This window comes from Monodelphis domestica, chromosome 1, assembly GCF_027887165.1.
Source record: "Monodelphis domestica isolate mMonDom1 chromosome 1, mMonDom1.pri, whole genome shotgun sequence".
Classification (NCBI taxonomy): domain Eukaryota; kingdom Metazoa; phylum Chordata; class Mammalia; order Didelphimorphia; family Didelphidae; genus Monodelphis; species Monodelphis domestica.
Window position 1 is genome coordinate 460,300,049 of NC_077227.1, and position 24,090 is coordinate 460,324,138.

The window sequence follows — 24,090 nt, forward strand, 5'->3', positions numbered from 1 at the left end:
TTTAATCTAACTCATAATTATAGTTATAGTTATAAGTTATATACTTATATAGATTATAAAATATGATGCAATGCATTAACTATTGAAAATAATACTGATATAAGATAAAGAAAATTTTTTACTTTTGAAAACTAATTAATTGAAAATATTGATTAAAGAAGAAAAGAAAGTTTTTTTCTATATGTCATGATCATGGTTGAAGAGCCACTTAATTGGTTTGGATCATACACAGAGATGGTGGTCAAGAGGTATTCCCTGTCCAAAGCTTTTAGCACTCTAGTTACAAAAATAATAGCATCAATATCAGTGAGACCTATTTTCAGTTGAAGGGGCTTACTCAGAGCCATCCATCTTACATTTGTGAGAGAGCTGGTACTGTAGGCTGTGGCCAAAGAATAGATGACTAGGGGATATAGCCAAGGAGCACCATTTTTAATCAACTTAGCTAACCAGAACAGTTATCTTCACAGAAATGGCTAAGGCACACAAGGGAATTCCATGTAAATTATTTGTTATCCTCCACCAAGTACCCTAATTTTAAGCCTGGAATAATAATGCTTGAGAACAGGGATTCTCAAACTTTTTTTAATCTCAAGGATTCCTTTATTCTTTTCTTAAAAGTTGTTTAGGACTCTCAAAACAGCTTTTCCTTTTAATTTGTATCTATTGCTTTTTTCCATATTAGAAATTAAAATATCTTAGTATTATTATAAAAATAGTTTTGATCTTAAGGATCTCCTGAAAGGGTCTCAAGGAACCTAAAGAATCTCAGTCTATACTTTGAGAACTGCTGCTGTAACCACATTTAGGAGCCTTTTCCAGAAGGTGCTGGCTAGTCTGTCTTTTGCTGAGGTGTAAATATCCTTGTCTGATCTGTTTAGGAAAAAAAAATGACCAAAGATACTCTTCTTTACTCTCCCCTTGATGACCTAGGTTGTTTTTTTTAGAAGTAAAGAGGGACCTTCTGATACTGCCGAGTAAAATAGAATAGCAATTAAGTATAGCTTAATGTTGATGAGCAGATAGGAAAGGTTTTAATTTTGATTTTAACCTAGGACTAAAATGTCAAGCTTCTACTGATCTGGATTAAGTGGAGAGTTTGCACACTGAGCTGGAATATAAAAAATGAGTATGCACATGTTTATGAAATCTATGCTTAGAATAGTATTCATTGTTTTCACTTTGGAAGTTTACATCCAAATTAAAGAATCCATATTAGTTGTATCTTATTTTAATATTCTGATGATACTTGTGAACTCATTGATAGAGGAATTCCATTACTGGTACAGATCATACTCTTTTCCTTTGGTATGATCCATAGAGGAACTATCCAGTGCTCTGGAGGTTGCCTTCCAGATTTCTTATCTTTTTTTTAATAGCATTCATGCCTTTCACTCTAACTACATGTTTAGCCCATCTCCTTTTCAATATATACATTTTCTTGATAATGTGTTTTACACCACTTTTTGTGTACAAGTCATTGTTGGTAACTTGCATAGACATTGTGCAGCTCTCTTTAGATTTGGTGAGGTTCCATGTTTAATATATACATTGCTTTATTTAAAGAATATTGTCATGACTTCAAGAAGCAGGTGCTGTGAAGTTACTTGTCCTGGTGATCCTCAAATTTATATTTTCTCCCAGGTGCTGGTGGTTGATCAGCTCAGTATGAGGATGCTCTCAAGCTGCTGTAAGATGACTGACATTATGACTGAAGGGATAACAAGTGAGTATATACAAATCAGATTTGTGATATTTATAGCTCTTTCTTTAATTAGGAAGCTCTTCAGAGAAGTATTGTATGGTAGCTTATGAAACTACTTTGCTGGTTAAAAAGCAATCCACTTTGAAGTTACTGGTCCAAAAAAGAAGTTAATCTGTACTTTGCCCCTCCACAAGAAGGTTTGATGGAAACACTGGTGTGTAAGGGTTAAAAATTAATGGTTTGGCTAAAATATATGATTCAAAGTATTATTGCTCAAACTTTTATTTACAAAAGAGGTGGAAAGAGTAAAAGTAGAGAAATACAAAATGGTAGAGAAGACATTAACCTACTCAGCCACGACTTGTTGACCTTCGACCAGAATTAAACTCTCTCCAGAAACCAGGAAGGGAAAGCCAGCTATCTATTCACCCAAATTACCTCCAAGAGGCAGGCCAAGATAATGACTCAAGCTGAAGGTGATTCTTGAGGCCGACTTTCTTTCTTGAGCTGACCTTCCTCTTCAAGCTAACTTCCTTCTTATTATATTAAATTAATGTAAAATGTAGTTGTATAAAAATTATAAAAATCCTTCTTAGAGTCCAACTCCTTCTTGAAGCCGACTTCCTTCTTGGAGTCAACTTCCCTAGCTCCAGAAATTCAGGGCCTTTTATAGTGGCAACTTGTGCCTTCCCGCTTTCACAAGGGCCAATCATAGTTTCCAAATTGTCTAGCACTGCCCTAGGGGTTCACAGTTTCCTGAATGAACAGTTTCTGAGGGTGTGAACTCTTACAAGTTTCTGACTGATTGAGTTCCGAGGGTGTGAACTCTTGAGTGAACTCTTAAAAGAATTCACAAGCTTCTGACTGTTTGAATTTTAAAAAGGGTGAAGTTCTTCCAAGTATCTTGCTGGCTTCTCACCTAAAACTAAGTAGGGTATGAATTCACTAAGTGGTTTGTGAGCTCCTCCACCTAGTTCAAGCTTGTGTTGATTCAATCAAAAGGTAGACAAAAGAGAGTTAATCCTACCTTCATAATCTAGTAAAGTACTTGTTAACTCAGGATAGATAATAGAGTAAAGAATTCTTTTTCACAGGTGTAATATGGCAACTATTTTTTTTCTGTCCAGAGGCAGCAGATTGACTGCTTTTGGTATAAATAAATAATACATTTAGAAATCTTGTGTAAAAGGTAAATTAAGAGATGCCTCCAAAGTGACTTAACCTATAATTCTCAATCATATGATTATGAGGAATGATTCCCATATTATAATTATACTATTCTTTATATTCAGGACCTTAAAACTCTGTGAAGTGATCATTATATAAGAGGGGATGATTATCAGAAAGTTCTTCCTTTTAGGTAAAGGAGCTAGTTGGACCTTCTAACAGAACCTTCTTAAGTTGTAAGAAAATGTAGTGGTAGTCTTATTAGAGCTTCTTAGAGGAATGCTGTTATAAAAAAATTCATATAAAATATAAAATTTAAAATTAATATAAATTGTAGTTGTATAAAAACTAGAATACTATTATTATTTATAGAGTTTCCAGAATTATTAAATAATGGTTTAGAAATATATTGTACAAGGAAATATTAAAGAAAAATGGGATTATTTTTATCAGAAAGAGAAATCTGATAGAGGGTTAATAATAATATTTTCTGGGTCAAAATAATTAACTTATAGTGGTAGTAAGTAAATGGTATTAGCCAGGACAGTGCAGCTAGAAATGAACTTAAACTGCATGGAGCAGTATTCAGATGAGATACAAAGATAGAAACTAAAACCAATTTCTCTTCTTAAGTACTTCACATGAATTGGATTCTCTAGGCATAAAGATTCAAAAACATATATTGTTAGGCAATAGTATAACTTTTAAAGAAAGGAGAAAGAATCCTTTTTATTTTTAATTTTTAAATATTTTCCACCTTTACATGATTCATTTTCTTTCCCTCCCTCCTCCCAAAGCCAACAAACAATTCCACTGGGTTGTACAAATGTTATCACTTGATACCTATTTCCATATTATTCATTTTTGCTATAGAGCAATTTTTAAAAAAGCCTAAACCCCAAATCACATACCCATTTTTACATGTGATAAGTGATGTCATATGTTTTGCTTTTGCAAGATAATCCTTTAAAAAAACAACATTAATCCAAGCTAGCCTGAAAATATCATGGACATTATGAGTCTATTAGATTTTTTTCATTTCTTTGGTGAACCTGTACCATATCAGTTCCCTGTGTGGACTGATTATATTTTATTCACTTTATTTATATTGATATTTTCCATTTACATTTTATTCAGTTGTGGAAGATATCAATAAACGTCGAGAGCCACTCCCTAGTCTGGAAGCTGTGTATCTCATCACTCCTTCTGAGAAGGTAAATCTTTCCCAAAAGAGTTTTAGTTGAAGCTAAGGTAGTCTTGGTATCTGTGCAGCATAAATTATTTGGCATTTCTAGGTTAAGCATCTACTTAGCAATGCATTTGTTCAGCTTGCAATCCACAAATCAGTAGGAGTAAGGAGGGGGGTGATGGTGGTGGTAATATGTTTTAAGTAAGCTTAATGAGATTTAGCAGCTGTTCAAAAAGCCAGAGGTGGGCTAGTACAGCTCTAGTTTGTTTATTTAGAAAAAAAAAATTGTTTTTTGCAGAGAAGATATTTGTCTTTTTTTTAAACTAACTTAGGGAGACAATTAGGAGACCCTTTGTCTCTAACTTTGGTATTATTCTAATTTCTAAATATTAGCTAAATTCCTTCAGTTTCTGTATAAACTATTTGGGTTTTATTAGCAATAAGAGTCATCTTAGCTGGAACATTCCATTACTGGCCAATACCCCAATTTACAGATTCTTATTTTGTGAACTGAGTGAGAATTGGAAGACTTTAATCTTAGTCTCCTTGTTCTAGGATAGAACTAAAACCTTTCCTTTCATAGTGCTTCTGATGAACTTCTTGATAGTCCAACATCTTAGAATTAAATTTAGCACATTAGTTACTTCAAATTCTGTACCAAATAGTCTTTATTTGTGAAATTCTTTATTTGTGAAAATTCACCGATAATACCTATCTGTTATTATTTTACATAGCTTGGATTTGGCTCAGTTTTAGATCTAGATTTTATTTGCCTTTAGAATTTATTCTTCATTACTTTAATCTTCCCTTCTTATAGTCTGTCCATTCGCTCATCAGTGACTTTAAGGACCCACCAACTGCCAAGTACAGGGCTGCTCATGTGTTTTTCACTGACTGTAAGTATGACACATACTTAAAGAAACAAGAGCCAACAATCACTTTCCTGTTTGTCTTCACCCAGCAACCCTCCCATCCCAGTTCAAAACTGTGCAGCAGATCAAGTACTAAAATGATACAAAATTGATTTGTTAACAACAATAGTTGTCATTCTTTGTTCTAAGTTTTTATTTCCTTCATAAGAGATTATAGACATGAGTTAGAAAAGACCCACAAGGTTTTTTGTTCCTTCCTTAGAGATGCATAGGATACCAATTTCAAGGATAGTTTAATAAGAGAGAGGGTGCTGACCTGCATTAGTAGAAGGGTTTTGCTCATTCTGCAACCAGAAGTCTAGGCCTTGTCTCTTCTGTTGTTTTCTTCTAATCCTTGGATTCTAGTTAATTTTCACCGATTCTCTATAATAAGTTTTTATTTATTGCCATTTGGATATATGTTATATTTTGTGGATGTTGAGCTGTATAGTTAATGCCTTTGATTTTTGAGCATTTTGGTTGTTTATTAAATCATATTAAATTTTGAATTATGTTCCTTTCATTTGAAACAACCAAATGTGAGGCAAAAATTAACACAAATTATTGTTTGTTATTATAACACACAATTATAATTGCTCTTTTAGCTTGCCCAGATGCTCTGTTTAATGAGCTGGTAAAATCTCGTGCTGCCAAGGTCATCAAAACACTTACAGAAATCAACATTGCATTCCTTCCTTATGAATCCCAGGTGAGTACAAATAGAAATTATATACAAAATCCATTATAGGGGTTATTTCATCAGAGTCTCTGGTAGCTTCTCAGGAAATATCAGAAAAAATACTATTCTTGGTACAGAACCTGAGGAAGTTACCCTGTGAGTTTATTACATGGTTCACCATTGAGAGATTTTGAGAGTTGGTGCTCATAGAAATAATATTCAAAAGATAATTATATCTTCCTTGTTTTGCCTACTGGTCTTTGATTATTTCTGAAGTTGGGCTCATCCTTCATTATGCTTTTGTTCGTGCACCTGTAGTCCTTTTTGACACTCTTGGTGGTTACTGGCAAGGCTCTTCAGTGCTACTTGGAAAGAACCAATATGAAAAACGTATTAGGGGATCAGACCACACTCATCTGCTACAAAGGATCTTGTTTATATATAGCAATGATTTCAGCTTGTCACGTGTTTAAGGAACAGATGGCAGCCATCAGGTTTCTTGCTTAACCTTTTAAATGCCAAAATGTCCAAGCAATAAGATATTGAGGTTGTAGAAAATAATTATGTTAAATACTGAAGTCAAATTTTACTGCAAGAGAATATCAAGAATTGGTATCTTATTAGGACTTTTTAAACTACAATGAAAAAAAATGCTAATCTCTGAAGGTCTCTTAGATCACAAAATAAGTGCTTTGGAAATATTAGATCTCCTAGGCCAGTCTCTAGAGTGTACAGAATAAGCTTACTTATTATAAAGGTTAAAAAGAATTAAAAATAAGACATTTAATGCCATTTTCTTTTCTTTTTCATCAGTTTTGAATGGAAAACCTTTTCTCTTGAATGAGAATTAGAATGCTTATTGTTTTATGAAGCACTCTTCCTTACAACTCTGTGAAGTAGACACATAAGTATTATTGTTTGTATTTTATATGAGGAAACTGAAGCTCTAAAAACTTGTTACTTGCTCAGGGTCATACAACTGTTAATCCATTAGAGCCAGAGTTCATGTTCACTTCTCCTGACTTCAAGTTTTTCAACCTTTCCACTTACCATGTTTTCTTTCGTTATTTTTCCTCATTTAATTTAAATTCTGACTTCTATTTTTAAGTAAATTAAACTTCACTCTAACCTAAATATTTATGCAGAGTTTGCAAAATAACTCCTACCCCTATTTTAGCTGATCTTATTGATTTTTGCCTGTGTGTACACCCTTAGTAAATAAGGACTTTGAGGTCAGCTAGGTGACTCAGTGGATTGAGAGCTAAGCCTACAGACAGTAGGTCCTGGGTTCAAATATGGCCTTAGATACTTCCTAACTGTGTGACCCTGGGCAAGCCATTTAACTCCCATTGCCTACCCCTTACTACTCTTCTGTCTTGGAACCAATATATAGATGGTAAGGTGTTGTTGTTTTTTTTTTAGAAAAATTTATTTAGTCAACTTAGAACATTATTCCTTGGTTACAAGAATCATATTCTTTCCCTCCCTCCCCTCTCCCTCCCCTTCCCATAGCTGACTCACAGTTCCACTGAGTTTTACATGTGTCCTTGATCAGAATCTATTTCCATGTTGTTGATGTTTGCACTAGGATGATAATTTAGAGCAGGGGTCCCCAAACTATGGTCCACAGGCCACATGCGGCCCCCTGAGGCCATTTATCTGGCCTCCACCACACTTCCGGAAGGGGCACCTCCTTCATTGGTGGTCAGTGAGAGGAGCACTGTATGTGGTGGCACCGCAAAATGCTGCATCACTCACGTACAGTACTACTTACACTGACATAATCCTTTGCTTGGCACCTTGTTCTGAGAGTAACTGAAAGAGAACGAGGCTCCGCGCACAGGATTATGTGGCTGCATGATGGAAGATGTCAGCATGGTGACTGGGGATCTGGGGGAGGGGATTCCACACTGTGTGTACTGCTGCCCGGTATAGTGGTGGCAGTGATGGACCTGTGCAAGGTGTGACAGGCCTATCACAGCCAGCGCTGTAGCCTCCACTATCCCAGACAGCGGTTTACAGTGTCACAGGCCCAGTACTGCCTCCAGTAGTGTGCATAGGGATTTGTTCTTTTTTTTAATAGACCCCTCCAACGGTCTGAGGGACAGTGAACTGGCCTCCTGTGTAAAAAGTTTGGGGACCCTTGATTTAGAGTCTAGATTTAGATCTAGAGTCCCCAATCATATCCCCTTGACCCATAGAATCAAGCAGTTGTTTTTCTTCTATGTTTCTACTCCCACAGTTCTTTCTCTGGATGTGGATTGTGTTCTTTCTCATAAGTCCCTCAGAATTGCTCTGGATCATTGCATTGCTGCTAGTAGAGAAGTCCATTACATTCGATTGTACCACAGTGTGTCAGTCTTTGGGTACAATGTTCTCCTGGTTCTGCTTCTTTCATTCGGCATGAATTCCTGGAGGCCTTTCCAGTTCACATGGAATTCTTCTAGTTTATTATTCCTTTGAGCAAAGGTTTTTTTTTTTTAAACAATACTTTATTTTAAACAACAGCAGCAAACTTTGATATCACTTTTAAGAGCTTTGAGTTTTTGCCTTTTTGGTGCTGTTATAAAATTGACGTCTAACTTCATGTTGGTAGGCAGCAAATAGAAGCTCTAATCCAGTGATGCAAAAGCCATCCTAATACCACACAATTTAAGTTTTCTTGGCAACTGCAATGAAGCAGTTTCTCAGACCTTTGAACTCTGTGGCATAGAGAGGTTTCTTCTCACATCACCATCCAGGGCTGTAGTAGCCTGAACTCGCATGATACACTGTGACTTCCTGGCTTTGGTCCCACAAGTCTTTAACCTCTTAGGGAATCTTCTTTGTATCTGACTTTGTACCCAACTCCACCTAGCTCTGTTCCCTAAGAAAAGAGATCTGTAACTCAACTTTTTTTTAACTCATTAGTCCTGGAACAAAATATAATCATAACCTGATTTTGGCACAACAAGCTGTAATATATTTCGTAGAGATTTTAAAAAATGAAAAAAAATTCTAATAATTTTTGTAGCTTTAAAAAGCAACCAATTTAAGTGATTGAAGTTAATGGAGTAGGAATCCACTTAACAAAAGTGCATCTTTGCTCTTCAAACTGCCACTCCAGCCCCTGACAGTCAACCATAGGATTCCAAAAACTCTCCTTGCCATCCCAACACAAACTAAACAGATATTTCAGGAGATGATTTCAGTGCTCAGAGAACATGATTCTGATTACATTGTATTTTCTTTTATTTAACAGAGTATGAGCCACTGTTAATTTTTTTGCAAAGGCTAATTTGTACCACTTGGATCTTATTATTTGGGAAATATCAGAATGATTATACTTATTTATTTAAGATTTCCTCCCCATTGGCTGAAAGAATGTTGTCTGTGATAACTTTTATTTTGGATATAAGTATTATTTATTGCCTCCTTTTTTAGGTATATTCCTTGGACTCTGCTGACTCTTTTCAAAGCTTCTATAGCCCACACAAGGCTCAGATGAAAAATCCAATCCTGGAACGACTGGCAGAACAGATTGCAACTCTTTGTGCTACTTTGAAGGAATACCCAGCTGTACGATATCGAGGGTAAGAATATATTGTGGATTGTTTATTGGAAGTTAGGAGTGTCTTCTCAGATCATTCATTATTGTCATCCTCAATTTTCTTCACACATGCATACACATATATAAAATGCATATATAGGCACACGTGGACAATATTGTATAATACTCATAGCATCTAATATAAAAATACATATAGATATATAGGCATATCTTCATAATATATAAAATGAATTTGGATATAGTGCAAGATAAACAATTGCTTACATAAAAGAGGTTTCTGAACTTTATTAAACATGATATAATTGTAATAACTAAGAAATAGCTACATATACTTCTATATTACCTTAGAACTCAAGATGATGAGAAAAAATATGATAATCAGTCAAGTTTCAGCTTAAGGGGTGACCACTCTATATAGGCTACATGTGAGAGTGGTTATCATTAAAGTCCTGTTGCATAAATTTTGTATTTATTTATGTGCATGTGTCATATATACACATACACTTGTTTTACATACATATATACATTTATGTATGTATTCTTTGGAGATATTATAGATTCCGTTCCAGACCACCACAATAAAGTGAATATTGCAGCAAAGTGGGTCACATGAATTTTTTTGGTTTCCTAGTGTATATAAAAGTTATATTTACACTATACTGTTGTCTATTAAATACTTCATTATTAAAAAGTGCAAACATCAAACATCATCTGAGCTTTCATGGAGTTGTAATCTTTTTTCTAGTGGAAGATCTTGCCTCATTGATGTTGATGGCTGCTGACTGATCAGGGTGGTGGTTGGCTGAAGGCTGAAGTGGCTGTGACAATTTCTTAAAATAAGACAACAATAAAGTTTGCCACAATTGATGTGGCAAAAAATATATGTGTAATAGAAATCTTTGCTTAAAGTGTCTTTTATAATGTATAACTTGGGGGCAGCTGGGTGGCTTAGTTGATTGAGAGTCAGACCTAGAGATGGGAGGTCCTAGGTTCAAATCTGGCCTCAGACACTTCCCAGCTGTGTGACCCTGGGCAAGTCACTTGACCCCCATTGCCTAGCCCTTACCACTCTTCTGCCTTGGAGCCAATACACAGTATTGACTCCAAGACGGAAGGTAAGGGTTTATTAAAAAAAAATAATGTATAACTTACCAAAACTTCTATCAGATCATATCAGGAAAGTTGTAGATCATGATAAAGCGTTTCTCATTTTTCATTCCATGTTTGATAGGGACTACAAAGACAATGCCATGTTGGCCCAGTTAATCCAAGACAAACTAGATGCCTACAAAGCTGATGACCCAACTATGGGGGAGGTAAGGTCTAAAAGCTACTTGATCCTTTACCTTAGTGAACAGAAGCTGATTGAGAAAGATATAGAAATACTATGCAAAGCATCTACATGAATTACACATTATCTTGAAAATGCTATGCATCAGATACATAAAATATTTGTGGAAGATGACAATTTTCATATTGTTCCTTATGTACTTTTGAATATAGTTTTGAAAAGGTCTAAAAAAGCTATTCTGTGTATTTAGGAGAAGAAGGGTAGAGGAGATTTAATTTCATGGCACATATTTTAATTTGAAATGAAAGCCTTCTAGACACTTGAATTGCATTTTACTATCTGTGAAAGCAAGATATCTTGCTTTTCATTTCTTAGGGTCCAGATAAAGCTCGTTCTCAGCTCCTGATACTGGATCGTGGTTTTGACCCCAGTTCTCCTGTACTTCACGAATTGACTTTTCAGGCTATGAGCTATGACCTGCTGCCTATTGAAAATGATGTATACAAGTGAGTATAGTGATTATAAACCTTAAATATGGTTGTCTTGTGAATAATATAAAAAACCTTGAAGTCTCCTAAAATTTTCAACAGCCTACTCACACTCAAGCTTACTTTTGAGGTGCTCTTGGGTCAATCTTCTTTACTACATGTCAGATTTAAAATATCACTTATGTCTAATTAATTCTTTAAAAAAAACCAACCTTTCTTCCATTTTAGAATCAATGGTAGCCAAGTATTTGTTTCAAGGCAAAAGAGAAGTAGGGCTAGGCAATTGGCATTAAGCGACTTGTCCAGGGTTACATAGCTAGGAAGTGTCTGAAGCCACATTTGAACCCAGGACCTCCCATCTCCAGGCCTGTTGCTGTATTCACTGGCTGCCCCTTGATTAATTCTTAGTACTTGGGAAATTCCTAGATTGCTCATGAAGTCAGTGCTTAGTCTTTGAAAAAGATGTAATTCAAACACAGATTACTCTTCAGTCTTCCAAAAGTCCACAAAATTAGCATTTTTTCACAGAGAGTCATGCTTCCCATATTAAAGTGGAAAAGCAGAAGTTTGAAATAATGCTTTATTCGGTAAGCTTATGCTAAATTGTATCACTATGACATGCTTTTTAACTTATTCCTAATGAAAATCTATTAATTATTAGACATGGAATATCCTTAAACTATATCAGTGCAAAGTCTTTTTAAATTATCCTGTATTAATGTTTTAATACAGAAAAGAGATTCTTTCCTTCACAAAAAGGGAATCTTTTTTCCTAGGCATAAAACTCTTATTGAGTCTTTCTGAATATTGAAAGGCAGTCTTTTCTTGTCATGGATTTCTGTTATTTTAAAATTGCATGCTGTCGTTAATCATTAAGGTTGATATCAAAATTCTGTGGCTCAGTAGATAGAGAGCTAGGCCTGGAGATGGAGATCCTGGGTTCAGATATGACCTTAGCCACTTCCTACCTCTGTGACCTTGGGCAAGTCACTTATTCCTGATTGCCTAGCCCTTATTGCTCTTCTGCTCTGAACTGATATTTATTATCAATTCTAGAGTAGAAGGTAGGGGTTGAAAAGAAAAGAAAAGAGATATCAGTTCTAGCCTTTTTCAGTTGCTGTCTTGAAATTGATAAACTCTTTCTTCACTAAATACATATGTAATTTTCATGGACATATTTTAACTCAACAGATACTTCCCATTAAACACCAAACATACACACACAGGGTATTATGTTCTCTGAAAACAGTTAAGCAAAAGATCTGGCAATGGTACATCATGCTTTCCTCTTTTAGTTTACTGATTAACAGAAAGCATTAGGTGTATTAATTTTGATAATTTAGTGCCAACCATTATCCATTACATTTGACCTGAGTTGGTTGCCTTATAGTATTATTTGTATTTAAATTATACATGCATGTATTAGCCATTTGTCTCAGCTTTCTTAACCCTTTATCACTGCATACAGATCTTCCTCATGGTTTTCTGAATTTTTCATATTTATCATTACTTAGTAATATTCTATTACATTTATGTTTTTTCAGCTATTTCTCAGTAATTGTTGCCCAACTAAATCTTAATAGCTTCATGCATAAAATGAAAGCTATTTAGAAATCATACATTTTGAGAACTGTTCCCAAATTTTATTCCAGAGGAGAAAAACTTTTTTTAACCTCCTCTTTAAGTAGATAAAAATTTATTACAGAAAATTTATTGATGAAGAACTAACTGGTGGAGAACATACTAGCCAATATTGTGAAGATTTTAAAAAATTATGGTCATAATCTCATTGTGATCTTTGATTTATCTCCATGCCCTAGTGTTTAATGTTGATATAGTGGACCAGAAATGGCACATCAGATGGGTAAGCAACTTAGTGTGGTAGATAAACTGGTGGAAATACCTTGTAATGAAAAAAAAAACAAGACTCTCTGGGAGGAGGAAAAGGAGAGGATATGTAAAGCTAGATGTATTTCTTGAGTCATAGCTTTCTCCACCTGAGTCAGATCTTTCCTCCAGGTATGAGACAAGTGGAATTGGAGAAGCTCGAGTAAAAGAAGTTCTTCTGGATGAAGATGATGATCTGTGGATAGCTTTGCGCCACAAACATATTGCAGAGGTATCCCAGTAAGTGTTTCTCTTTTTTCCTTTTTGATCTTAGTGAACTAGTTTTTTAAAATATATCTGACAACTTCCAACAGTGTTCTTGGGCTGAGTAATATAAACTCAACACTGAGCTCAGAATGGATAAAAAAACTTCTCTGCCTGATTGAATTAGCAAACTGCTCATTGGTCTGAATAAGTACTGTCATGTCTCTTAGATCTGTTTTACCAACTGTAAAGTTAGAGTTATACCCCTGCTGTACTAAGAATGTAAGGCCATCTGGGAAACATTTGGGGCTCTAATAGACAGGTGCTTTATAAATATGAAATATTAAAATCAGAAGCTCATTTAGTGCTTACTAAGGTCTGATTTTTATTGGAAAGATTCATATGTAACAAGTACAATTCAAATTTCTCTTAGATTCTAATTTAGTTCTTACATTTTAATTATGGCTTTTCCTCTTATCCCGTTGAGATTTTCTGGGGGGAAGCTGATGGATGTCTCTTAAATGTGTCAGACCTTGGAGATATTTCCATTATTGAAATATTCCCTGCCTATTCTGCTTCATAAAAAATAACAGATTCTCTAGTGAATCCATTTCATACATAGATTCCAAAGGAAAGAAGAGTGGGAAAATGAAATAGTTATTAACCCAGTTGAATGGAACATGGTGCTTAATGTGTCCAGGGTCATGCATTTAATCCCCACACATGCTGAAGAACTGCTCATTTACAAGAGATTGCTTCTGATAAACTAGAGTAAATATCTCATATATTGTGTGTGCTGTTTCCTAGGTTAGTCTGGATGGATAATATATGTAAATCTATTGGCAACATAAAAAACAACTCACTAGTTAGTAAGCATTTATTAAATCCTACTTTGTGCAGTCATTGCTAAGCACTAGAGACACAGAAAGAGACGAAAGATAATCCCTCCTTGTCCTCAAAGAGCTCACAATCTACTGGCAGAGACAACAAGCAAACAATGTACAAAGAAGCTACATACAAATAAATAGAAAATAATTAACATAGGGAAAGACACTAGGATTAAGAGAAGTTGGGAAAGGTTTCCTTTTGAAGATGGAATTTTATTTAGAACTTGAAGCAAGTCATGGAAGCCAGGAGTTAGGGATGAGGATGGAGAACATTCTAAGCATGGGAGACAGTCAGAAACAATGCCTGGAGCTGAGAGATGGAATAGCCTGTTCTTGCTTGGCACAGTTGGAGCCAGTGTCAGGTTTGAAGGTTATGTGACAGAGAGTAAGGTGGAAAGAAGAGGACAGAGCTAAGAAGGCAGATTAGAGGTAACCTAGATGTACTCTCTCAACATTTTCCTCCAACTTTATTTTTTTTTAATTTTATTTAATTAGTCAATTTAGAATATTTTTCCATGGTTACAAGAATCGTGTTCTTTCCCTAATCCTCCACCCTCACCCTCCCATAGCCAATGCACAATTCCACTGGGTTTTATATGTGTCCTTGATCAGAACCTATTTCCATATTTTTGATGTTTGTACTAGGGTGATCATTTAGAGTCTATATTCCCAATCATATCTCCATTAACCCATGTGATCAAGCAGTTTTTTTTTCTTCTGTGTTTCTACTCCCACAGTTTTTCCTCTGAATGCAGATAGTGTTCTTTCTCATAAATCCCTCTGAATTGTTCTGGATCATTGCATTGCTACTAATAGTGAAGTTCATTACATTCAGTTGTACCAAAGTGTATCAGTCTCTGTGTATAATGTTCTCCTGGTTCTGCTCCTTTCACTCTGCATCAATTCCTGGAGGTCTTTCCAGTTCACATGGAATTCCTCCAGTTCATTATTTGCAATAGTATTCCATCTCCAACATATACCACAATTTGTTCAGCCATTCCCCAATTGCAGGACATCCCCTCATTTTCCAATTTTTTGCCACCACAAAGAGAGCAACTATGAATATTCTTGTACAAGTCTTTTTCCTTATTATCTCTTTGGGGTACAAACCCAGCAGTGCTATGGCTGGATCAAAGGACAATCTTTTAGCACCCTTTGGGCATAGTTCCAAATTGCCCTCTAGAATAGTTGGATCAATTCACAACCCCACCAGCAATGCATTAATGTCCCAATTTTGCTAGATCCCTTCCAACATTCATTACTTTCCTTTGCTGTCATGTTAGCCAATCTGCTAGGTGTGAGGTGGTACCTCAGAGTTGTTTTGATTTGCATTTCTCTGATTATAAGAGTTTTACAACACTTTTTCATGTGCTTATTAATAGTTTTGATTTCTTTATCTGAAATTTCCTATTCATGTCCCTTGCCCATTTATCAATTGGGGAATGGCTTGATTTTTTATACAATTGATTTAGCTCTTTATAAATTTGAGTACTTAGACCTTTATCAGAGGTTTTTGTTATGAAGATTTTTCCCCAATTGGTTGCTTCCCTTCTAATTTTGGTTGCATTGGTTCTGTTTTTACAAAAACTTTTTAATTTGATGTAATCAAAGTTATTTATTTTAATTTTGTAATTTTTTCTAACTCTTGCTTGGTCTTAAAATCTTTCCTTTCCTAAAGATCTGACAAGTATACTATTCTGTGTTCACCTAATTTACGTATAGTTTCCTTCTTTATATTCAAGTCATTCACCCACTCTGAATTTATCTTGGTGTAGGGTGAGAGATGTTGATCCAAACACAATCTCTCCCATACTGTCTTCTAATTTTCCCAGCAGTTTTTGTCAAATAGTGGATTTTTGTCCCAAAAGCTGGGATCTTTGGGTTTATCATAGACTATCTTGTTGAGGTCACTTATCCCAAGTCTATTCCACTGATCCTCCTTTTTGTCTCTTCGCCATATTGTTTTGATGACCACTGCTTTATAGTATAGTTTAAGATCTAGTACTGCTAGGCCACCTTCCTTCACATTTTTTTTTCATTATTTCCCTTGATATCCTTGATATTTTGTTCTTCCAAATGAACTTGGTTATGTTTTTTTCTAATTCAGTAAAAAAGTTGTTTTGGTAGTTCGATGAGTTCCAAACAACTTTAATATAGTGCCACAAATCAAATTTTTGACTGACAGATCAAACAAATGGTCATGGTGGGACATTTTTCTGACCTAAGAAAATTTTGGACGTCATCAGGAGAGATTTGTTACACCAGGGTGGAAGCTTGTCCACTGCCCATACATGTCAGTGGCAGCAATGGTGGCCTTAGCAGCAGCAATAACAACTGCTTTTGGAGCTCTCAGTCCAGAGACAGTAAGGCAGTCAGACAACTGGTCAGAAAAAGATTTCAGGGGACCTTTTGCTACTAGGTACATCTGGTATAGATTGACAATTCTGTGGCCCATAATCAGTTCTGTGTTGCAGTTCAAGGGTGGAGAAGAGCTCTAGTGACAGCACAAGGAAGAATGGTCCCTGGTTATAGTTCTAAGTCAAAAAGAACACGAGTGCTTCTGGCTACCTGGGATTAGGGGCCCTTTCTAGGTAAAGATCAGAGTGTAAACCAGGAGAGCAGTGATCATACCTCTCCTGGGATCATACCACCTTAGAAGCACCAAAAACTTGAAGATCCCAAGAACTAGCTCTGCAAACAGTAGCATAAAAAAAAATCTCTCATGTGAGCAGAGCTCAGCTTTAACATAAAACTCATAGTCAAGAAAGAGGCAGAAAATTTGATTATATAAAGCTACTCTAGTGGTAGGGAAAGATAGAGACTTAAACTTAGGAGAAGATAATAATGTGAAAACAGCTACAAGTGAAGTCTCAGAGTAACATGTTAATTGAACCCAAGCCCCCCCAAAATGGTGGAGTTAAAGAAAGAGATGAGTGGTAGAGGAAAAATTGAGAAAAGAAATGAGAATGATGTAAGAAAATTATGATAAGAGAATTAAAAGCTTGGCAAAAGAATCACCAAAAAGTACTGAATAAAATAACACCTTAAAAACAGAATTGGACAAATGGAGCAAGGTACAAATGTCAATGAAGAAAATAATTCTTTCAAAAATAGAATTGAGCAAGTAGAAGTTAATGACTCATGAGACATCCAGGAATAATAAAACAAAATTAAAAGAATGAGAAAAATAGAAGAAAATGTGAAATATCACATTGGAAAAACAATTGACCTGGAAAATAGTTTGAGGAGAGATAATGTGAGAAATATTGAACTATCAGAAAGCTTTGATCAAAGAAAGAGCCTAACCATACATATTTCAAAAAAATTTCAAGGAAAATTGCTCATTATCTTAGATCCAAAGGGTGCAATATGAAATAAAAAGAAACCACTGATCATCTCCTGAGAGAGATTGCAAAAGGAAAACTCCTAGGAATATTAGAGCCAAATTCTAGATCTCCCTGGTCAGAGAAAATACTTCATGCAGCCAGAAAGAAACAATTCTGATATCATGGAGCCACAATCAGGATCACATTAGATTTAGGGGCTTCTATGTTAAAGATGATTTGAAATATGATATTCCAGAAGGCAAAGAAGCTAGAATTATAACCAAAAATAGACTATCTAGCAAAACTGAGTATAATCTTTCAGGGGGAAAAATGTATTTTTAATGAAACTGAGTACTTTCAAACATTCCTGATACCAAAAAAACAACAATAACAAAAAACCCCACCAAAGCTAAATAGAAAATTTGACATTTAAAAAAAGCTGAAGTATAATAAAGAAAACAAGAGAGTAATTATAAGCTTAGGTCTCAATGAAATCAGTCTGTTTATATTCCTCTGTGGGAAGATGATACATATATATGCTAAAAACTTTATCATTATTAGAGCAATTAAAAGGAGTTTATATAGACAGAGGGCATGAATATAAATTGATTATGTTGGAATAATCTCTCAAAATAATGAAGGGATGAGAAAGAGAGATGAACTAAAGGTATAAGAAAGAGGGGGAAGGAAGGAGTAGAATGGAGAAAATTTGCTCACAAAAAAGAGGCTCATAAAGGAAGGGCTTTTACAGTAGAGGGGGGAATGGAGGGTGTGGCAGGCAGTGCTTTAGCCTCACTCTTATTGGAATTGATTCAAAGAGAGAAGAATATATATGCATACTAGGTTATGTATAGAAATGTAACTTTCCCAATAGGGAAATAGGAAGGAAAGGGAATAAGAGAAAGTGAGGCAGGGATGATAAAAGGGAGGACAGATTAGAGGAAGTAGTGGGTTAGAAGCAAAATAGACTTTGAGGGAGACAGGATGAAAGAGGGAACAAGAAATAAGAAAATGGAGTGGAGAGAAATACACAGCAAGTAATAATGGTGAATGTGAATGGGATGAGCTCACTCATAAAACAATGTATTATAGGTTTAGAATCCAGATCCCAATTCTATGTTGTTCACAAGAAATAAATTTGAAAAAGAAGGATACACACAGAGCTAAAGAGCTGGAGCAGACTATTATGTTTCATTTGAACTTAAACAATAAAAAGACAGGAGTAGCAATTATTTCAGACAAAGCAAAAGCAAAAATAGACCTAATTAAAAGAGATAACCAGGGAAATTATGCTAAAAATTGCCATGGACAATGAAGTAATATCAAAATATTTTAGAGCAAGTTTCTCTGATAAAGGCCTCATTTCTCAAATATATACTGAGTCTGGAACTGAGTCAAATGTATAAAAATAAGAGCCATTCTCCATTGATAATGGTCAAAGGATATTAACAGGTAGTTTTCAAGAGAAAAAAAATCTAAGCTATTTCTGGTCATATGAAAACATGCTCTAAATCACTATCAAATTGAGAAAGGCAAATTAAAACGATTCCGAGTTACTACCTCACACCTATCAGAAACGACAAATCCTGGAAGGCACCAGACAAAAAATAGGTATACTAATAAACTGCTGGTGGACCAGGGAGTTGGTCCAATAATTCTGAAGAACAATTGGGAACTGTATCAATAAGGCTATACAACTGTCCATACATTCCCTTTGAGCCAGCAATACCACTACTAGGTCTGTATCCCAAAAAGATCAAAGAAAAAAGAAAAGGATCTATCTGCACAGAAATACTAATACAGCTCTTTTTGTGGAGGCAAAGAATTTGAAATTGAGGGGATTCTCATCAAGTAGGGAATGACTGAATAAGTGGTAGCATATGATTATGATGGAGTACTGTTGTGCTGTGGGAAATGACAAAGGGGGAAGTTTTAGAAAAATATGATGAGAACTGTATCAACTGATGCAAAGTGAAGTGTGAAAAACCAGATCATTGTACACAGTAACAGCAGTGATGTTATGATGATCAGCTGTAAAAGACTTAGTTACTCTGATCAATACAATGATTCAATTCTAAAGGACTCATAATGAAAAAATGCTATACATCTCCTGAGAAAGAATTGATGGAACTCCGAGTGCAAATTATTTATATTGTTTTCTCACTTGTCTATTTTTATTACTTTTTTAAAAATATGGATAATAGAGATATATGTTTAGCATGATTTCACGTGTGTAAATGTATTGCTTGCCTTCTTAGTAGTAGGAGAGGAGGTGGGAAGGAAAGAGGGAATTTGGTACTAAAAATTTAAAAAGAAAAGAATGTTTAAAATTTTTTTGAATAACTAAAATCAGAAGGGAAACAACAAATTGGGAAAAAATCTTCATAGAAACCTCTGACAAAGGTTTAATTACTCATATTTATAATGAGCTAAATCAATTGTACAAAAAACCAAGCCATTCTCCAATTGATAAATGGGCAAGGGAAATGGATAGGCAGTTTTCAGATAAAGAAATCAAAACTATTAACAAGCACATGAAGAAGTGTTCTAAATCTCTTATAATCAGAGAGATGCAAATCAAAACAACTCTGAGGTATCACCTCACACCTAGCAGATTGGCTAACATAACAGCAAAGGAAAGTAATGAATGCTGGAGGGGATGTGGCAAAGTAGGGACATTAATTCATTGCTGGTGGAGTTGTGAACTGATCCAACCATTCTGGAGGGCAATTTGGAACTATGCCCAAAGGGCAACAAAAGAATATCTACCCTTTGACCCAGCCATAGCACTGCTGGGTCTGTACCCCAAAGAGATAATGGACACAAAGACTTGTACAAAAATATTCATAGCTGCGCTCTTTGTGGTGGCCCAAAACTGGAAAACGAGGGGATGCCCATCAATTGGGGAATGGCTGAACAAACTGTGGTATATGTTGGTGATGGAATACTATTGTGCTAAAAGGAATAATAAAGTGGAGAAGTTCCATGGAGACTGGAACGACCTCCAGGAAGTGATGCAGAGCGAGAGGAGCAGAACCAGGAGAACATTGTACACAAAGACTAATACACTGTGGTATAATCGAACGTAATGGACTTCTCCATTAGTGGCGGTGTAATGTCCCTGAACAACTTGCAGGGATCCAGGAGAAAAAAACACCATTCATAAGCAAAGGATAAACTATGGGAGTGGAAACACCGAGAAAAAGCAACTGCCTGACTACAGCGGTTGAGGGGACATGTCAGAGGAGAGACTCTAAACGAAACTCTAATGCAAATATTAACAACATGGCAATGGGTTTGAATCAAGAACACATGTGATACCCAGTGGAATCACACGTCGGCTACGGGGGGTGGGGGGAGGAAAAGAAAGTGATCTATGTCTTTAACGAATAATGCTTGGAAATGATCAAATAAAATATATTTTAAAAAAAAACAAAACAAAAAAAAACAAAAAAAATTTTTTTTAATAAAATTAAAAAAGGAGACTGGAAATGTGGGTAGGAGATGGGGGCATATATTAGAAAGAGTTTTGAATACCCAACTAGAAGATTTTGTTAAAAAGAAAAACAGATCATAGTATTTTTATAGCACCTACATAGAAGCAGTCTCTAAAGTTTGGCTACCTTCTCTTTTCCAGGGAGGTCACCCGTTCTCTGAAAGATTTTTCTTCCAGCAAAAGAATGAACACAGGTGAAAAGGTAAATATAATAATCAAATGTCATTTAAATTAATCCCCAGGTTCCCTTTCTATAGATGAGTAAGATCAAAGGATGATAGATAGGCACGGAATTAAGAAAATGTGGGTGAGAATTTCATCAGTGTTAGGTCAAATATTTACTTTTGTTTATCTCTAGTTTTACTAGTTTCTGAATTTAAAATTTAGATTGGCCACTCAATCTATGACTAAATTTAAATTACCCTGAAATATTGTGTTTACTACCTTGAATCATTATTCTGGGAATAATGGGAATAAAAAGGAGAAGCTCTAATGTCCTTGCCCAAGCAAAAAAAATCAAATTCTTATGGCCTAGGCCTTCTTACCACTTTTTAGCTAGTGGTTATATCAGTGGACTAACCTGTTGAACTCCTGAGAGTACTCATTTCTGTAGGGAATTGTGTGGGTTATAAAAGATTTAGAGTGGAACTAGAACTAGGCTTCCATGCAAGCATTTATTAGTAAGTAATGAATAATAGTAAATGTTTGTTGAATTTTTGAATTGAATGATTCTATTAGGAATTTTCATAAACATTAAAGCATAAATTGTATATCCTTACTTCTCAGTTGGTACCAAATATTTCTGAACATTAGAGTTCTCTGAGCCCCTTCCTAAAGTTTGCCACAGGATTTAACTTCACAATTTTTCATTTAAAAATAATACTCTCTTGTAGAATCTTGCCTTTGGTTGAATACTCTGTAATAATTAAAATAGTTGAGGCCATAAACTGTAGTGATTAAATAGTGGAAGACTTAAATTGTAGTAGATATAAGAGTGGATGAGTAAGTTGTGACCGCAGGAAATATGTTTTCACTAAAGTGTTTTGTTTTTAAATCAAATATAAGGTGGTCGCCAGGGAAATATTCCCAATTATTCAAATATACCCAAGTCAGCTGGGTTTTTTAGAGATTTTAATTAATACAAATGAGGAATTAAAGAAAAGGAGAGAAAGAGAGAAAAAGGAGAATAATGAGAAAAGGATAGGCCAGCCCAGGGCAGCCCTGGCCAACCCAGGCCTAAGCCCTTAAGAGAAAGATCAGTCAGTCCTTAATCACTCACAACAAGATCTGTCCAAGCAAGGATTCTAGTGACACCAGGCCAGCATCATCTTAGTTGCCTCCACCAGCTCAATCCTCAATCTGAATGAATCTGAGCTCCTATTTAAAGGGCATTTTCTCCCATGTCACCTCCCCTAAGTCCTTATATCTACCAATCACAGTAGATGTTTTTCAAAGGACAGACAATTCTTAGTTCACACCTGAGTAGACTAATCTTTTTGAGTAATTCACACCTGAGTAGACTAGAATCTCTGAGTAAGTTTTCACCTCTTTGCTCCTTGTAAATTCACAAGTTGTCTGACCTTTATAGGTACTTAGCACCCTTTTGTATCAGTCCTAAAATAGGCATGGCCTAAGAACTTTTTGTCCCACTATAAGTATGGGTTTAAGTACTTTTCATTGTTCAGAAAGGAGTTTACAACTTTATCTTCCTCTAAGGCATGCTTAAGTATGGTGAAGTAGAGTTCTCACATTCCTGATCTAAGTTACTTTCACTGCCCAAATGGGGAATGGTCCCAATGGGGAATTTTTAAGGTTCACAATCCAACCTTATGAAGCAGGCTCTGAGAATTTTTAAGGTTCACAACTCTCCTAAATTAAAAAGGTTTGTGTTGTGGAAATCACAAAATTTGAAAATAGGAAAGGACCTTATAGGCCCTTATCATATCTACCAGACAAGTGGTTGTCCAGTATGATATTAGAAAACTGTTTTACAAGAATGGTATGTGATCTATTTGGAGACAAAACACTGTGCTTTTATTTTCTCCCAGACCACTATGAGGGACCTATCACAGATGCTGAAGAAGATGCCCCAATACCAGAAAGAACTTAGCAAGGTATAGTGATCTATAACCTCAAAGTAGAATCAGCAGCAGAGCTGTTTTCCTTAGGAAACAGCATTACTGTGATTTCTCTGTTGGAAATGCATAGACATTTTGGTTTTCGGGGCTTTCGAGTAAGAGTTATTTAGGGAAGGGACAGAGGTATATAAAAGGTAGCCTGTGGTCTAAAGATCATCAAGTGGCCCCTGAAGCAGTTGCTAATGATATTGTTGTGTTTTTTTCCTTTTCTTCAGTTCTCTTTTTCTTTCTTAGTTCCTTTTTCTCCCCTACAGTATGTGGTAGGCCTGCCCGTGGCAATCAGTGGCACTTACAAACATTGCTTTGCCCCACCATAGTGTTAATCTAGCCAAAGAATTTGTTAATTTCTATGGTAGGGATAATTCAGAGGAAGAGGAGATGACAGCTATTTAATCTTATTAATGAATGTCTTAACTCCTGGTCCTTATTATAGCCATGATGTGGTTATTTTCAAGCCTCAAGTTTCACTTAGCATTTTGATGGTTCTCTTTGCTTCCATAAGCAAAATTAGAAGATTAAATGTGACATTTTTCTTTTAGAATGGGATACAAATTTCCAGTTGAGAAGTTCTGTTTTCTTATTTTCTTTAGCCTAAGTTTTTGAGGTCTTAGGATGTTTAGAGTAGTCATTTACTTACATAGCATTGTCCATAGCATTGTATTCTCCTTTATAGTATTCAACTCATCTACACCTTGCTGAAGATTGTATGAAGCACTACCAAGGCACTGTGGATAAACTCTGCCGAGTTGAACAGGTAGGCCTTTCTCAACCTCTGGTAAATCCTTTATCCTGTGCATTCATCTATGTGGATCTTACCTTCTGACCTTCAACATCCTGCAGAATCATGGGAAATAGAGTAGCTGGTGTAGTCTCTACTCCCTGGATCCAGTACAGTTCCATTTTCAATGGTAGGACTCAAATTGGATTGGAATGCTCTGCTGTTTGGATGTTGCATGTTTGATTCCTTTCAAAGCCTCTACATGGCCAAATATGTGAACATAGCAAGCAGACTGATAGTGCTAACCAAATTTCTTTTATTTCTTTTGGATTGCTTTTTCTTTTGATCAGAGCCTAACCAGCTCATGTGGACTAGAAAAAAATCAGGGGCAGAGTAATCCACTAGCAAGTTAGAGGGATTGTGTGACCACTTGGACTGAGAATGAGATTTAGAA

The 24,090-nt window shown here is 35.5% G+C and overlaps 1 protein-coding gene across 3 annotated transcripts in view; it reads left to right on the top strand.

The window, feature by feature from the left end:
* The window catches only part of STXBP1 (syntaxin binding protein 1), a 92,629-nt gene that overhangs the window by 42,044 nt on the left and 26,495 nt on the right, over positions 1-24,090 (top strand). For all 3 annotated transcript variants that reach the window (XM_007475033.2, XM_056812445.1, XM_056812446.1), the window contains exons 3-13: positions 1,645-1,726; positions 4,010-4,086; positions 4,879-4,957; positions 5,578-5,681; positions 9,075-9,223; positions 10,433-10,517; positions 10,868-10,998; positions 13,000-13,107; positions 20,922-20,982; positions 22,829-22,894; positions 23,592-23,672. In XM_007475033.2, coding sequence (XP_007475095.1) covers positions 1,645-1,726; positions 4,010-4,086; positions 4,879-4,957; positions 5,578-5,681; positions 9,075-9,223; positions 10,433-10,517; positions 10,868-10,998; positions 13,000-13,107; positions 20,922-20,982; positions 22,829-22,894; positions 23,592-23,672 — 1,023 coding nt within the window. The remainder of the gene's footprint in view (positions 1-1,644; positions 1,727-4,009; positions 4,087-4,878; positions 4,958-5,577; positions 5,682-9,074; positions 9,224-10,432; positions 10,518-10,867; positions 10,999-12,999; positions 13,108-20,921; positions 20,983-22,828; positions 22,895-23,591; positions 23,673-24,090) is intronic.